Source organism: Neodiprion virginianus, chromosome 3 (genome assembly GCF_021901495.1).
Source record: "Neodiprion virginianus isolate iyNeoVirg1 chromosome 3, iyNeoVirg1.1, whole genome shotgun sequence".
Taxonomy (NCBI): domain Eukaryota; kingdom Metazoa; phylum Arthropoda; class Insecta; order Hymenoptera; family Diprionidae; genus Neodiprion; species Neodiprion virginianus.
Genome location: NC_060879.1, coordinates 22,862,178 through 22,880,120, shown reverse-complemented (window position 1 = coordinate 22,880,120; position 17,943 = coordinate 22,862,178). Strand labels below are relative to the sequence as shown.

Below are 17,943 nucleotides of genomic sequence, written 5' to 3'. Positions count from 1 at the left end.
GGACGGTGGTTAATCACAAAATGGCGTAACTTTCATATTCTGGTAATTTTCAAGTAGCAAAACCAACTGGCATATCGGTAATGATTTTTCGTTTCATTCCATCTTACAAGAAAAAGGACAGAGAGCGTTATCAGCGAAGCAAGCCAAATTTTCCAAAGAGCCCTGAAAAGATGTTGTCACACTTTGACAATAAACCGACCGATAAAACTGTCTTAAAAATTCCGACTTCTCCAAATATTTACTGAATTTGTCTAAAATTTATTGAGCTTGTCAGCTTTCCAAGAACACTTTTCAGAATTATTCGGAAAAATTCTCTTCATCGTGAATTTCTTATAGGATTTCACTCGGTCCTTGATAAATAATTGCGTTTTTTTATATCTGTTGAAGGTCTGGGTGAATGCAGCTGCCCAAATCTTTAACTCAGTGGGAATCGCGTTCGGGTCGATGATCTGTTTTGCAAGCTACAACAAATTCCACAACAATATCTTGATAGATACGGTTGCTGTATCCCTAATCAATGCGTTCAGCAGTCTACTTGTTGGAATTTTTGCCTTTGCCACAATAGGCAACATCGCACGCGAGCAGAATATGTCCGTCGAAGATGTCCTCAGTGATGGTATGTGATGTTGTTCACGGGTGGTCACTGACATACTAATCGCGTTACTGAAAGAACGTGGAACTCGACTGGACATGCTTTTTGTATTCCGCGTTATATTTATTGTATATTTATCATTACAGGTCCTGGATTAGTCTTTGTCGTTTATCCCCAAGCTTTGGCAAAAATGCCAGCGTCTCAACTATGGGCCGTATTATTTTTCTTCATGCTCGTCTGCCTCTCACTCAATAGTCAGGTGAGTAGCGGTTTGCCCAACCTAGTAAGATATTGCATTCTATGACTCTGAAATTTTGCTAATCTGAAATACACCGTGAGTCATACATAATGCCAATAATCCCAAGTACGTAGGTATATGACAGCTGATAATCTGTTGTCGATCCTTGTTGGAAAATTACAATAAATGTTTGAACGTTTTACTGAAATTACAGTTTGCAATCGTGGAAGTCGTCGTAACATCGATACAAGACGGATTTCCAAATTGGATAAAGCGCCTGTTACTTTGCCACGAAATCCTGGTTCTCATAATATGCGTTGTGTCATTTTTGTTCGGATTACCAAATCTAACACGGGTAAATATAACATAAAGGTCTTCAACGGTGAGGTACATGTCTTCCTTTCTTAGAGTTCACAAAATTTAAAAATGTCCTTTTATCCTCAGGGTGGTATATTCTTCTTTCAACTGATAGATCACTACGCTGCATCGATTTCGATAATGTTTTTGGCATTCTTCGAAGTTATAGCCATATCTTGGTTTTATGGTGTGCAGAGGCTGTGCAGTAATGTCAAAGAAATGACCGGACGTATGCCGTCTATTTACTTTCGGTTTTGCTGGCTCGTAGCTGCTCCTCTTTTAATAATGGTACGAGGCTTCAATGTTTATTATTTCATTGACGTTTCAGACTGTGTCAAGTTTGTCTATACAATTATTGAAATGTATCTTTTTCATCCTCTTGTTATTATACTTACAGGCTGTGTGGGTGTTTAGTTTAATTGATTACGAGCCTCCCACTTATCACAATGGCGCATACATTTACCCCTGGTGGGCGGAAGCCATTGGGTGGGGCATTGCATCGCTTTCTCTTGTATGCATTCCTGCGGTTGCCATTTATGTGTTGATTCGGGCCGAAGGCGACACTTTTCTCCAAGTGAGTTAGTCATCCTTTATGTTGAAGGTCGTTGCAGCGAGATCCCACAGAGTCTGTACAGATCATCTGACGCATTAATTATTTCATTACAGAGATTAAGAAAGTCGATAAAACCGGACTTTGAAGCATGCAGGATTTGCGGACAGGAATATTGCACCGAGCCATTGCACACTATGGACGAGGACTCAGGAAAAGAACCTCTACATGAATTGAACAGTTTGATACAGCAAAATTCCACTTATATTCCCCCGAAATCGGAAGTATAAGATCAAAATTGAATATAATATAGCTTTTCACAGACATTGGCATGTTGGAAAAAAATGTAGTGTCCTTTTCTCGACTTATCTTGTAAATCTGTTGCGATTACTCTAAACTGCTCGTCTCAAGATCTGGACTGCGGAAAACAAAGTTTAAGAGATGCGCTTTACTTTTCGATTTTGTATTAATAAAAAATAAACGTCGGCAGTAGTTGAAGTGAGTATCGGAAAGTTTCAAATACTCGGGCAAAATGCATTTTCAAGGATGGTTTTGACCACACGAAAATTAGGCGAGAGGAAATGGAAATTATGCTGCGCCAAATCTTGTGAAAAAGACAGAAAATCGGAAGAATAAAAGCGGGTCGTTTCACGTAGTTGAGACACAGAATAATAAGACGATTAAAATACCACGGATAAATTTTTGATATGACTTATAATTTGGGATGGTAGAATAAGAATAAGGGATACTAAGGTTTGAGAATGAAGAAAATGGTACCGATTCTTTATTTGAACAGCCTTCTTCAATGTGTCGAGTAACATTATTCTTAACGGAGATAAAAGCAATAGGAGGAAACATAGTGATTGGGTAGCGTATATTGGCACAACATAATTTATTGATAATGATATTAATATAATTTCATTCTTTTTATTGTAATTTCTATACCAGCGAAGACTTTAGTTTTCAAATTAGTTGCACAATATACATAATTTCTAGTAGAGTATAATCGGAGTATTATAGCAAGTTGCAAACGAACAACTGAACTTTGGGTATTTAATATCTTGTGTAATGAATTACACAGGCTTACAAAAAAGATTTTTCAGTGTTACCCTGATTTTTCCGATGAATTTTGGTGTATCGGAAAGTAGAATCAACGAATAAAATCATGATTATAATAGACTGACGCTAGTTTTTATGTTGTTGCAGTATTGTAAGGAGGGAGATAGTTTCTGGTATAATCATGATTTTATTCGTAAATTTTGCGTTCTCAAATATCAAAATTTACGGAAAAAATCAGGACTACAAAAAAAAATTTTTTTTCGTTAATCTTTGAAGCATTTTTTTTTTTTTTTTTTTTTATTGGTAAACTTTAAATAATGAAACAAAATCGAATTTTTCATCTAAATATTGATTTTTTTCAGTCCAATATGAAAATATCGATAAAATAAATAACTAGAGCCAGTTTCGAAAAATTGCGCTTACTCCTAGGTCGTTGATATCGAATCTTACTAAGACAACTCAAATATCGAGAACAACAAAACCACTGTTGATCAGTGTTATTCTAGTGTGAAGAAGTCAAGCAATCAGCTTTCTAAATGTAGATGTAACTGTAACAGTCTGAAGTAAGTAATTCTCAGCATAGCCAAAAATGCGATTACCAAAAATATCTGATTTTTTTTGTGCACAGATATATATAAAAATTTTAAATAATATTTTCACCCATATTGGGGATTGCATATTTCGAACAAATTCAGGTTATCTAATAAAATATCTGCTATTGGTATACTAAACGTACATTAAAATGTATGTCGCGATAAAAGAACAACATAAGCTTTGATGTAGAAAATACGGAGTGCGTTATGAATTGAAACAATGTTCGACTTAATTCCATTACATGATTTCAACTATGTTGCATTCATAATGGGTAAATTAGCCTATCTAGCTGCACTAACAGCCGGAGAATTCTATTCGAGGTTTTCACTCTAATATAAATTATATTATATAATATCTGCAAATTGGTTTGTTATGCGGTAGATGATTTGAATGTGAAGTAATCGAAAGTACCTAATATCACAAGTATAACCTTACATGTTTTGTGTAATTTGAATTTATTTATAATAATTTAAAGTCAATGTATCGTAAGCTGCATCTTTTCCACATTATGACATATAGTTTTAACATAGTACAACATATGATTGTGAAATGCACAAGTAGTGTTGCCAGACATCGAATCTATGAACGTTGTATGGCAATTGTGAGACTGCCGTGCGAGATCATACGTTCCTAGAACGTACGAATTTTCATAAATTTTTATCATCAAAGTGATAATACTTCTGCACATTTTAGCTTTTCACTTTTCACTTCAAAGTACATTTCATAACGTAATAATTTCAATTACTCGATACGAAAATTTGTTTCGGTAATTCTATTGTTACTAACAATGAGAGTATCAGACTTCCGGATCACGGATTCAGCTGAAACTGCTAGGAATACTTTTACACCCCAAAAGTATGGAGCGTTTGATGTGTAGTTTTATCCATTCGGCAGTTCTCTACTATGGTTAAAATTGATTATATTCGCTATTCCATACTTGTTTAATAATTTTCAAACGCGTGGAATGTTTCTGAAAACTGAAAGAATAACCTTTCAAATATATGAGATCACTTATCAAATTTTAATATTTTTATTAATTTTTTTCTCAAATACAGAATTTCAAAAATTGTTTGCAACTCAATATTTTAGTAAATTTTTTCTTCTTTTAATACGAACAAAATAAAAGCTCATAAAACTGTTCTCAACTATGGATTTCTTGACTAAGTGTCTAAGATTTCGATGGTGTTGAACGACGCGAAAAATATTGAATAAATACAAAACTTTGTGAATTGATTCGAAATAAATTTTTTTGCGTGTTAAATAAATGGAAAACAAAACTTTTTCTTGATAAGACATAGTGACTTAAAAAGCAGCACCATGAAAATAAAATTAAAAAATCAAACTGACGCATTGGATTATGGTTACATCGTTCAAGCGATCCTGCACCATTGCTCATATTCAAGTCATTAGAACAAAATTTATATTTTTGAAACTGCAAATATCTGATGTGTGGAATTCCACACCTGCTAAATTTTGAGGTGTGAAGTGTTCCACACCTACCACAGTGGTTTTGCCACTTCTACTTGGAAGTTTTCTCAGAATCTATGATCCGGGGGTTTAATACTCTTCTTGTGAGGGAGAATGTGACACGGAATTTTCCAAACCAGCCTCGTGTATCTTTGTTTTTCTTAAGCCAATCCAAAATCCGAAGCCTTCGGAACTTGCGATTTAAAACGGTAATACACTACCATAAGTTAACGTACTTTTCGATGCGTTGCCGTATTATCGTAATATGTGACGCTTCGCGGGCGTAAAATCCCGTTTTACGCCTACTGCGACGAAAATTTACTTTACGTTTTCTTGTACACGTTCCGCAAATTCTGATAGTCGGGAAGGGTTCTTTCATGCCACGTATAAATTAGGTCTGCGATTGAGTTTGAACGAGGCTCATTATCCACTCAGAGCTAGTCAAGCTGAGGGAACCGGTAAAACACCAAGTAGAATATTTAAAAGTGTGTTTAAACATGGAGTGTAAACATAGCACTAGACTTCATGTTAATCCGACAACATATTCATCCAATCACAGATTTAGCTGACTGGATAAAACTTATGGAATATTAAATGCACTGTCTCAGAGTGCGCTGGAACATTCTATCAAGTAGTACGAACAAGTGCAATTTTTACCATATCGGGGGCTAAAAACCAAAATGACCTAACACATGGGATTTTCGATTTGATGGATAAGTCCGCTTTTCTTCATTTTTCTTGCATACATCTTTGTAGAATCATGAAATGCTGAAAAAGTGTCGTTATGCCCTTTTGATTCTTCGCACTGGATATGTATGGAAATAGTATATTGCGTAACAAGGATGCAAACTCGGTCTTTTCGGGCTGAACGTAAGTTTGTTATATGAGTCGCAGGTAAGCTGAAGACGAATATTGCGAATACGCGAGGCAAAAAGACCGTCTGTGAGGCATTGTATACTTTAATCAATGACATGTATGACATTAATTCTCGGGAAAATACCTGAAGACGTTGAAACATGAAAAATTATTTAAAAGTTCCGATACGACGTTCAAAATCCTTTAATCTATAATTAAACTAAGATAATATGAATAGATGCATATCTTTCATATTTCGATGAAATTTTTTGTGACAAAAAAATATTATGTAACAGTGACGCGTATTAGTTAGATCATTCCAGTCGACAACAGTCCTTATGCAAGGTAAAGCAAAACAATGTTTCAGTATAACAAATTGAACGAACAATTCATGCGTTAAAAGTAAAGATAAGTAAAGTTGATGACATTGCTTAAAATATAGAAAATACTCATTACATATTCGGTGTTTCATTTAATTTTCGCTCGACGCACGTTTCCTCGCTGTAGCACCACCTCACGTCAGCTATGATTAATGTATCTTATCATTAATTAACTACGGCGCCCATTTACCGCTTCTATAATTTACGTCTCACGTGTACGTCTATATAAGTTGTGATATGACGCTTCGTTGGACGAAACAAAAGAATTCGAAAACAAATTGCATATCTAATCTCATTGAAAGAGAGTTCCATTCCAGTTAGCATCAACGATAAACATCATTTTTTGTTGCTAGATTAAGATTTTTCCGTAAGTCTATGATTGTATGTACATATACTGTTGAAATTATACGTAATTTTGTTATCGAATTTTCAATGTAGATTTTCCTCGCTTCCTACTTTAAACTGAAAATTATGCTTAGTTATTTGCTAATTTTGAATATTTTTGTTCAGATTCCTGCTGCGTATATTTTGTTTTAGTATAAATAGTGAATAACTTGTACAAATTTTGATAATATTGTCTATACGACATAGGCTCAGGGCTAGGTTATGCAGAGTGAAGAATCACAAATAAATTCTCATAGATGAAAATATTACTAGCCAAGATTATTGACTTATAACAACAAGTGTGATGCGACCAGTGTATTTAACCTGTAATATTGAAAACCTTTACAAGTACCCATAAGCCTGGGCATTTGAATTTGACTTGACGAAGGCCGATTGGGATTCCTCAGGGATAAAAAAATCGCCTTAGAAGTCGGGAATTCAAAAATATTTCCTGGGCCATTGAATATCCTGTTCACATATCCCGGTGTATCCCCGTCTTCCATCAAGAATGTTTTCTGACACTTTTGAAATACAGATTTCGTGACCAACCAATCGATAATTTTTATTCTTAATTAGACATTAAATCAATGGTAACAGTGTACATTAGGGTGAGTTGTCATTTTAGTTTGAAGAAATTTTTGTTGTGATGCTCCCCAAATCTGTCTATAAACAGTAGGAATCATTATGCACGGAAAACAGTGTTATTGAGTTGCTGTATAAAATATTTATTACAACTATTTGAAACATAGGCTACATGATCCACAATTGGTGATGCATATTTCCTTTCATCAGAATTTCAGGAGTCAACATAAATTTTATTTCGATATCCTCTCGATGAATTTGCATGAACACATGAATTATAAATTAATTATTGATGTTATAAAATGTTGCGAGTCGGCAAAATCATAATAAGTATGGAACAAAAGTCAGTGACCACATCGATCACATCATGAAAATGCAGATTCAGAATACCAATTACATACTATTAAATGTAAAAGATTTGAAAGCTTTTCTTTATACTTTAAGACCTTTTTCATTCGAGACATTTATATCGTTGATGTATCAAAATAATTGTACAAGAGTTTTATTCAAATTTCGTAGTAATTTTCTGGCCCAAGGTTTGATGGATATTTTGATATGAATCTCAACTTCCAGTGCTAAACTTTTGTAAAAATACTAATTGAGAAAAATTCACAACCCAGGCATCAAAATTCAATTAAAATTAAAGTTGGAGTACCTCTTCATTTCGAACGTGAGTTTTGATTTCAATTGCAGAACTTTGTCCAAATAATTCTGGCTGTTGGAGCTAAATGAAGATTGTTAGTTTAAATTCACGCGATTTTTAAACAATAAACACTTTTTGATAAATCATTTTGAAAAGGGCCAGCCATTTAAGACATATGAATGAAAATGAATAATCATGAACGAAAGTTTGACTCCTTAATCAAAACATTAGCATCTATCGTTGATATTTTAACGGGGTTTGGAGTTACAGTGTGTTTACTCGTTCAAATGGATGGATATAACTAATTCAGTAAAATATGAAAAAATTATGAACTTTAATCTTAGATGGATGGGGAAGACAAAACTTATCACCTTGCAGTACTTTAAGTGTAATTTGACATAAAGATGGCTAGAGACAAATATGTTATACAAAAGGCAACTTACATATAATTTTGAATCTGCTTTAAGTGATCAGGCTCATAACTACGCATTGCCTTCCCTTGTTTCATCAGTAATACGGACAGTAAATACCAACAATATACGTGGTGAAATATGGACAATTGAATAGGTCAAAAAATATAAGAACACTTATCATATCAGTAAAAATTAATATCATCTAAAGAAATAGTTACCAACTTTGCCTTTTTGAATTGAAATCATATAATTTATTTTCACATTATTAAATAGGTACTTGTTGAGGCTTAAGGTAATCCATAGAGCTTTAATGTTCGATCCATACTGGTAGAAGCGATATACTGTGCATGCTTCCCAAATCGAACACCTGTAGCTGTTGCCGTATGATCGTTGAGTACCTTTAATTCTTGCCATTGCTTACACAAATAAATTCTAGAAAAATGAAACAAAATCGTAAATATTCATACATACTCAAATAAGTTTTTCAAAAATACATTTTTGATGTGTACAGTCAAGCTTACCTGATGTCGGATCCAGCCACAGCAAGGTATGTACCACTTTGATCAAAACAAATATCTTTCACTTCATAAGAGTCATCTAATTGAAGTGTCTTGAAATTTTTAAGCTTTCGCAAATCCCATAGTTTGACACAAGAGTCTTCTGCGGCTGTTGCTAAGTAATATCCGTTTTCTGAGAAGCTAATAGCGGTAATTGGACCTGAATGACCGGGGAAATTAGCCACGTTTGACTGCTCTTTCAAATCCCAAATCTTGACTTGAGAATCAGCTGTTCCTGTACCAAATATAAGCCCATCTGGATGGAATTGGGCTGTTGTCAACGGCTGTCCAGATTGCCCAGCTACCTATGATGGAGAAGGGACCATAATGAAGTGATGGTAGAAGTCATTTTTCCATGAAATGGATTAATCATAAATTGGTAACTAACAAACTAGCGAATGAATTTTCGTTTATTGACCTTTGTCAGTAGTCTGCCAGTACGTATGTCCGAAAAAGCCCAGTGCTGGTCCAGAGATGAGCTCAACAAATAATCTCCTGTAGGGTGAAGTGAGAGGCCAGTTACAGGTGCATCATGAGCCCTCAATAAAAGTGTCGTTTGGCTTGTTCCCACATTCCAAACACGAATTGTCGTATCAGGTGATGCTGTCATAACCACATCTTCTTCCGGATGATAAATAACTCGTGTGACCTTAAAATTTTTCAAAATACTTGAAATCAAAAGCTTAATACCATAACTGCTGAGTGCTATTGAAATGTTATACTTTCTAAATTGATACATTTCAAGTTTCAATTAATATTGATTTTTACTACATATGTTAAACCGAAGATATAGGACAAAAACTGCTGATGTTACGTTTCAGACACTGATTTTACCTAATAAAAAATATTAACAATCGTAAGAAATGTAAATCATGGAAACTTGTAGGTTTTCAACAAAAAAATGTAACTGGTAAGATCTATAATTTAACTTCACAAATATAAATATACAATTAAGACGATTTTTTTAATGAAAGAATAGTATGAAATCGGTGACTTAATAATTGCACGTTGCAAAAGGTGATAGAAAATTAGACATATTAGCAGAATTCCTAATGCAGAGATTATTAAAATGATGAGCATCATTTTTATTGTTTCTAGTTAAGAAAACTCTCTTCTCTCACTAAAAAATTACACGCTGCAGGAACATGACATTCAACAATCATGAATAGAAACTCATAAACAAATTGTTAATATAACATCTGGAATTTAATTGAATTTAATTTAATTTGATTCAATTTAATGTTTGTCGTTAGTCTATTTTCAACAAAATATTCAAACAGATAACAAAAAATACATATTTTTCTTGATCAGCGTATTTTTGCCCTAGATTATATTTGTCTTGGGTTATTTTTGTCACAGGTTATTTTATTTTTGGGTTATTCTTCATCGGGTTGATTATTTTTGGCCTGGGTTGTATTTGTTGCAGATTATTTTTGTCATGGGTAATTTTGTTGGGATACTTCCGTTCGGGTGATTCATGACAGGATAGTTTTGTATGAGTTGTTTTGCTCCAGGGCATTTAGGTCGGACGCAGAGGACAAAATAGTAATGACAACCTAAAGGTGTAATGGACTATTGTTGTATTCCACGATGAAATAAATGCTATCAATAAGTCGAATACTACAATGTCCGCAGTCAATCCTTGTTATGTTTGAGATTCTCCACCACATAAGTTCATGATCTTTCCTCTCTACTTCATGATTATGCTAATATTAAGGGAAACTGTTTTCACAGGTTGTGTAGTATGGTACAGCTGGCTACACGCTTTTGCTCATAAATAAGTGACGGAAGACTAAGAGTGTCACCTTTGTAAGAATTAATACTCAAGCGGCCTTTGGTGTATTGTATTGAAGTGTTGGTAAGTTTGAAATGCTTTCTCATAAAATATTAACTCTCTTCATGGTTTCAGAAATATAAGTAACTAAATTTACATTATTGACTAATAGCTTTGATACATCAACTAATTCAATTCGCAGATAGAAAAACAGGTTCAAATTCAATACCAAACTTCTCCTAAATGGCCAAGAAGTGCATGCTTTTCAATCGCCACTTGTTTTTCTTCTCAAAGTATTACATTCGTGCCAAACTTCAGCTAAATTGGTAATTTCGAGCGTACGTACTTCCTTTGTAAGCGTCTCAAAAACAAAAAAATCAAAACTCAAACTAACTTCCATTTGATCTATAGAGTAAAAGTCACTTAAAGATGTCGAGTTTCTTCCCATACAAAGGGTACGAAATTGTGATCGTGAATAATAGTAGACAAATTTTCGACCTTACATAATAATTCATATTACAGTGCGAGATTAGTTGTGAAAAACACGGCTTATTTCTGGTGTTACTTACCTTTTTGGTGTGTCCTTTAAGAATAGCAACTACTTGTTCAGTGTCCTTATTAAAAACTGTTGCATTTTTGTCTGCGCCTCCAGTTAGAATTTTGCTGGTATCTGCCCCATGTATATCAAGTGCCAGAATTCCTGGTACACTTGCGGAATGCAATCCCTGTCAGTGAAAACATTTTCCGTAATTATATTTTGTCACAAATTACATTTCTGCTCAAAATTAAAATTAATGGGACTTCTAACCGGGTGTGAAGCAAGTGTCTGGAATGCCCTGATGCTTTCTTGTGGTAAGAGATCTTCCGGTATAGAACGTCCACGTCTTTTTCGTTCTTGAGTTAAAACAGTAGCTCGTTCTTGTAATTTTTGAATAACATCCTCAGTGATGCCAGCTTGTTCAGTTGGTTGAGCTGCCGCACCACCAGCTTCCACTGCAACAGACTGTATGCGACACAGTAAGCATGATGAGTAATGAAACTTATATGTAAACTGATGGATAAGGTCGAAGTTCATAAGGTTATTGTAATGATGAAATTTTTTGTAAACTCGCTATTTTACCATATAACAATAATAACTGTGTGGCATTACGCGAATGTTACCAACTTCAGCCTTACCCTGGGTAAACCCTCTCGGTACAGATATCAAGTAAAACTAGGCAGAGACAGATACACAGATATGTTATCCATGCTGAGAATTTCTGTACGCAGAATCTCATTGGGTTAATTGCAAACCAATTTGTACAACTTTTTTTACAACTTTTATCATGAATTTTATAAATCATAATGAAATCTGAGCTATGTAGGATGAAAATATGCCAGAACTTTGTTAACGACAAATAGAAATAAGGATGAAAGCAACAGACAACAGCAAAACGTTTTACCGGTTGTGGGATAACAGTTGCTTGAGTAATGCCTGCTTGTGGCTTAAGAGTGGCCAGTGCTTCTCTGGCTGCAGTAACTTCCTTGGTCAATCTAGCAATAACTCGGCAGGCTGCATCGTGCTGGTATAAAGCATGAGACAACTCCTGTCTGGCTGTCTGAAGCTGTTGTCTCTGAGTAAACGAATGTAACATTACTGCATCCCACTCATCTTGTAGAATCTTTAGAATTGCAGGAATAGATGTTGCGCTCGGTGGTTTTGGCTTTACAAGAGGCGTAGCTGAACAGAAAATTTAGAATTAATACACCTTGCAGAATAAACATTTTTCAAAATGATGCGGACATGATTATTACTCTGCATTTTCTTTGCAGCCATGATCTTACCCTTTACATCAATCAGCTGCTCAACTGCAAGATCTTTTCCATTTATAGGATCCACTCCATTTTCTGCAACATACTTTTCGATAAGCCGTTTTTCGAAAATAGAACCGGAAACCGGAGAGATTACCGGGTGCTCTGGGACCTCGTTGGAAACTGGAAATAAATTAATGGTTTTGAGTTCGGTATCATGTTGAAGAAACGCGCGAACTTTCAGGTTAGGGTTCATGAGCCGGTATAAAACAGTTACGTTTAATTTGAAAGAATGGAGGGTGAAATAAATTCAAGAAATAAGGCTGAAGCCGGGCCATTGCTACAGATTGCCTATTGGACGGAAATAATTTATAATCGTCGAGAAATAAACAAATACGTACTTGCACAAGACAGTGCCATATTTACGACATATGAATACAACGATCAGCAGTGAACAGAGTCCCCCAAGTCCTCTTCAGTTTTGTTCTTATTGTTAGCTGTACTGAATCTTTATAAAGTGAAAATATACGTGAACACCTGCACGTAAGTCCCAGAAACCAAAATCACAAACGAAATCAAATCTGTATAGAGTCTAGTGCCCACGACCCTCAACCATTGAATGTGTTTCACCGAGGTGTAACCACTCGAATATAATTTTGTGTTACTAAAGTCCCGGGGAGTTTTAGGTATAACATCCAATCGAAATGCTAGTCGGTCGCTTTCCTTCATGCTCCCAACAAACCCAACTTTAAGTGTAAGAATTTTGTAAGCAGATCATTCAAAGAACCGCCTAACTACTGAAAATATCCTTAGATGTGAGATAACAACGAGAATCATTAATCCGAGTGTAAAGCCATATTATGGCATCCTCACGCTACCCAGAACTACAATATTATTATTTAAGTGCTGTAAATAACTATGACTATTATATCCTATAATTATACATTCATAAGCTGAAACGTTAACACTGTAAAAAAGTGTTTTGAGTTGTGACCTTCATATCCAAGAATAACATTAATCAACAAGTCATCAAGGTCAAGATAAATCGTCTTCAATACTTCATAAGGTTACCAGCATATAGAGCATAACTTGCCTATTCTAATTCTATTCTCTAGTAATTTAACAGAAGTTACGCCATTCTCATAGAATCGGCATGCATAGGGGCGTATTTGATTGAATTATGCGTAATACGTAATTGATACAACAAATTGCAGATCAGACGTTCTACTGTACTTTCAAACTGTAACGCTGAACAGATTTGCAATTGGTTTCTGTAATCTACGCCTCTTGGTATTCTACATACGAGTACGTGTAATGCGTAATATATTGAGACCATAGAGACCTATACACTGATCTCTATGATGTATGAAATAGAGCGTAAGCAACGGCGTAAGCGTCTTGTGAACGGATTTGAATCGCTTCTCTAAAGGACAGAAGATAATAATTCTCCAGCTCTCTCTGTCGCTGCACCCATAATACGAGGGGGGCAGGGGGGGAGGGGGGGGGCAGGCAGGTCGGTGCGTGCAGCTACCCCCACTCCACGGGAAGAGGGTAGAGAGGGCACGAGCGCCGTGCGACATCAGTCGTTTCCGAGAAATCAGAGTGAAATTATTGGTTTTCGGCATCGGTTCCACGCTCAGACCACGTTCTTCAGATTGTGTCACGTTGTTCGATAAGCGTATTTCCACCATACTCATCTGTGAATAATACAGACGAGCCGCGTGTAGCCTGAAGAAAAACCGAGTTACTGACGTAAAAACATTCTGCGGACGTTGAAGGTGAATTTCGTGTTTCGCGGTTTCATTGTTTTGTGTACCTTCAGATTTCAGTGATGTGTATTTTTGCCTCTGTACGTGCAGTGTCAATTTTATTATTTTTTTTAGCTGATTTTCGGCGAATGCACAGTTGCATTGTCAGCCAGTTTATTCAGTCGATTCAAATAGATAGCTACAGCACAAAAAGTGAATGTAGAATCGAGTGCTAGTGTTATTGCGGTGCGGATTTTTGGATTATAAGAGATTAGCAAAGATGTGAATTATGTGAAAAGTGCGTCGCTTCACCAATAAACCTGAGATGCTACAAAAACTACGTTAAATTGCGGAGCAACCCAGATAAGAGGTAACAATACTTATTTTAATTATTGATTGATAATTCAAGGTCGCACATTTAATACCCAACTTTTGTTCTTGCGTAACATGCAATGCATAGATATAAATCTCGACAACAGTGATAATTGATTTGAAAACTGAAAAGCCAATTTACTAAATTAATTCAAGTGTCTTGCTTTGTTTTTCACAGATTTAAGCAGAGACTTCCGAGTAACTTCTCCATTTCTCGGCAACGCTGGTGAGTTTGCATGTGTCAGGTTATGGGTATTTCCCTGGGATTCCTCTGTCACGTGGCGTGGCGGTAACAATTGTTACACAAATCTTCGATTTCTTAGCTGCATGGTTAGGCTCATTCACGATCGCAACGTGCTTAACTTTCGGTTAAATAATTTTTTTTCGCAATGCAATTTAGCGTAGCTTACTTCCAGTTCGAGATTTTACACGTTGCTAAAAGTGGAATGAGCATCGCGACAGGTAATCATCGCTTACTCGGCACTCGCGAGATCGAATTGTGTTTCGTAACTGATGTAATAATCTACGTTTGAATTTACCGATGATGCCGTTTAAGTGGTGGGTTCACCTGAGGTTTCAAAAGTATTCAATTATTCACGTTATTGTTAAATTTATGAAATTCCAAAGTCTGGTATAACGTAACGTAATCAAGTTGCATCTTATATATCATTTTCAATCTTTTAACAGCCAACAAGTATTGATCAACTGCAGGCTAAGCTCGCTTAGAAAAATGCTAATTGGCATTCAGGATGTTTTTAACCAGTTTTACAAAAGGTTAATGTACCGATAGTCTGCCAACATTCACTAAAATAACAAATGCAATATTAGGGTTGGCGGAATACAACCGCGATACTGTATTCTGAGTAGGCAGACTACGATACAAAAACATTTTGCTCCCAACAGGTAACCAACGAAAATGTAAGTCAGTGACCACGGCGCAAATGATGAAGAATGATGTGTGTTGGAAAAAATGGAGAATCGCTCAGATCGAATATAGGTAACCGGATAGGTAGGTGAGCGTTTTGGGATCCGTCGCGGGGTTTATGCATGAGTGTATGAATCTCTCTTTTCCGTTGGGTGGCTTCGTTGGGAAACGGGCGAGGGTAGGAAGGTCGCGATGTACCCTGATGTTACTAACGTTTGTAATCCACAGCGTCAAACGATCACAGACATTTTTTCCCAAAAGACTCCACATTCGAGTCTCTCGACCATTTGTTAACATTTGAGTATTAACGAGATTCGATTTCCCATTTCTTGTCACTTTGCAACGATTTTTAAATTGTTATGCAATTCGATTATTTAGTCATTACCGATCGTTATTCCATTCAATTGATCTCTGTGATCGTCTGAATGGGCAAAACGCATCTCTGGACCATCTATCGCGTTCCGTGGTACGCTAGATGGGGAGAGATGCTGAGCTCGAAGACTTCGCGTCGAAGAGGACCGCCGACCGTCACGCCACACAATAATGCATGCCCTCCAACCTCCCCTCCGATTTCGATTCGATTTGTAATTTGAGAACAACAATCCGCATAGCAATGTATCTCATTCAGAAAGATGCAGATGCGGATTGGGTTTCTACAGAATTTTTGGGACACGTCCCAGATAATACAAATTTTTTGACAGTTTAAGTTGTCGCGCCATATTGCGCGTAGAATAATCACGAAAATTGGACGCAGCTTCATGCGCGTAAATTAATAACGGGAAACGGACACGCTTTTTACGCGTCGATTTTACAAACAGTATATAAAAGAGTTACGCACTCTCGATGTGCTGATCTTTCAGCTTTTCGGTCAATTTTTTGTCAAACAATGAGGTTTTCAAGTTCCACGCCGCCTTTTGCGCGTGGACTTCATACCTTTCATTTATGAGAGAAAGCGCAGCATTTGAAAACCGGTGCTCAACGCGCAAAAACAAAAATCTCGGTAGTGTATAGTGATAGTGGAGAATCTTGGCGTAAGTATTTATGGAATATACGTGAAATGCACAGAAATACTCGTTTAATTAACTGATCATATTATTTTCAGTTTCAGGAAAATAACACCAATTGTTTAACAAATGCACCGAGGACTGTAGAATACTCAGTCGAGAGATATTCACTTTAATGATTCACGGCAAAAGAAGATGTCGATTTTTATTCATCAATACAATTAATAATCAAAGCTACGAATATTAAAGTAAATATCATGTTCGAGTCGACCCATTTTTTGTCAGTGTAAGAACTTATGTGTGCTAACCATACCTTCGTCTGTTTCAGCTAATAAAATTTTTGCTTGTTTTAGCTAATCAAATCTTCTGTCTAGTTCAACTAATTACAATGTTTCTTTTTTCGATAATTATATTTTTTACCTATCTAAGCTACGTATATCTTCGTCTGTACCGACATATTTCACTAATAATATTTTCATCTGTTCCACGTAACTGAATTTTATTGACCATACTTAAAAATTAATGTTTAATTTTTCGGGATTAGGTCTGGTTTAGGTCTGGTTCAGAGTTAGTTATCTTGTTTTCACCGATACATAGATTTAGCGATGTAGTTCAGAATCACCATGATCAAATAGTGCAGTAAAATTTATTCAGCTGTAGTTTTTTTTTTAAATGGTTTTAGTCTGTTATAGCGATCGTTTCAGTGTCACAGCTTTTTTTTCTCGAGTCGCTCATAGGTCATGTTCGATTTGGATTTCACTGTAGAATTATACAGCTCTGTCGTATTTTGGTGGTTGTGCTTATTCGATTTTACTTGTGTCCATTTCTTCCAAGATTTCTGCATCGTCATCGATAGGTAAATGCCAACGTCTTACAGTGATACATGTTTTCGATTTTGGTTTAGTTGTGATTGTTCTGCATATTCACCAGGTTCTCCATTTTACTGATTATCTCATACCTCATAAGATGAAAAAGAACCACCCTTCATCCATAATTAAAACAATCCTCTTCTATCAATAATTAAAACATTCATCTTTCGTCGATAATAAATAGTCCACGGGTTATCTGAATTGAAAAATTCCGACAAGCTACCAACATACGCGAGTATAAATTAATTGGGAAAAATAATTTATCATAATTTACATGTGAACAAAGTCATTAGCAATTTTTCGAACAACGTCAGATTGATCTTGCAAGTATTCTCCGTGGAGTAGGCCTACTGGGGATAGGATGTAAAAAAAAAAACCGCGCCGGATGCTCTATCGTTTGCGGTGGTGTGGAAACGAGCATAAGTGAACTTATTTTCACATGTCAGATACTAACATATTGTAGTTTTTCAAATGACAATTTTAATCTTGCGTAAATTCAACTCGTTGCCAATAAAATTCATGCTCCGATAATGTTTAACGCATGTAGAGTCGTAATACCTTCGGATTGCTGTAGTTTAGTCAGAGTGAATACACGCGTAAATACATTCTGTTTGTTAAATTTCGTTTCTCAATTAAAGTCAACAAGGTGCTCATCCATTCGGCAATTCAGAGTTTGGCGATTCCACTTTCACAGTCAACACAGTAAAATCTTTGAATTGTAAAATTCGAAAGTTTTACTCGCTACTAATTGAATAACTCGTCTTTTCGGAAAAATTAGTTCAATTGCAA

At 35.7% G+C, this 17,943-nt stretch overlaps 2 protein-coding genes across 4 annotated transcripts in view; one reads left to right on the top strand and one right to left on the bottom strand.

Moving 5' to 3' along the window:
• The window catches only part of LOC124300622 (sodium- and chloride-dependent GABA transporter ine-like), a 33,841-nt gene extending 27,323 nt beyond the window's left edge, over nucleotides 1-6,518 (top strand). For all 3 annotated transcript variants that reach the window (XM_046754914.1, XM_046754913.1, XM_046754915.1), the window contains 6 exons: nucleotides 388-616; nucleotides 739-851; nucleotides 1,045-1,185; nucleotides 1,275-1,475; nucleotides 1,585-1,761; nucleotides 1,854-6,518. In XM_046754914.1, coding sequence (XP_046610870.1) covers nucleotides 388-616; nucleotides 739-851; nucleotides 1,045-1,185; nucleotides 1,275-1,475; nucleotides 1,585-1,761; nucleotides 1,854-2,027 — 1,035 coding nt within the window. In that variant the 3' untranslated portion in view covers nucleotides 2,028-6,518. The remainder of the gene's footprint in view (nucleotides 1-387; nucleotides 617-738; nucleotides 852-1,044; nucleotides 1,186-1,274; nucleotides 1,476-1,584; nucleotides 1,762-1,853) is intronic.
• A 662-nt stretch (nucleotides 6,519-7,180) lies between these two features.
• On the bottom strand, nucleotides 7,181-12,843 carry LOC124300461 (pre-mRNA-processing factor 19). The gene is made up of 8 exons (XM_046754599.1): nucleotides 12,638-12,843; nucleotides 12,270-12,419; nucleotides 11,888-12,165; nucleotides 11,254-11,448; nucleotides 11,015-11,170; nucleotides 9,090-9,320; nucleotides 8,636-8,976; nucleotides 7,181-8,546 (listed from the first exon to the last, which is right to left on the bottom strand). The coding sequence occupies exons 1-8, from the start codon at nucleotides 12,654-12,656 to the stop codon at nucleotides 8,402-8,404; spliced, it is 1,515 nt and encodes a 504-aa protein (XP_046610555.1). The 5' UTR covers nucleotides 12,657-12,843; the 3' UTR covers nucleotides 7,181-8,401.
• Between the last annotated feature and the right edge of the window lie 5,100 nt (nucleotides 12,844-17,943).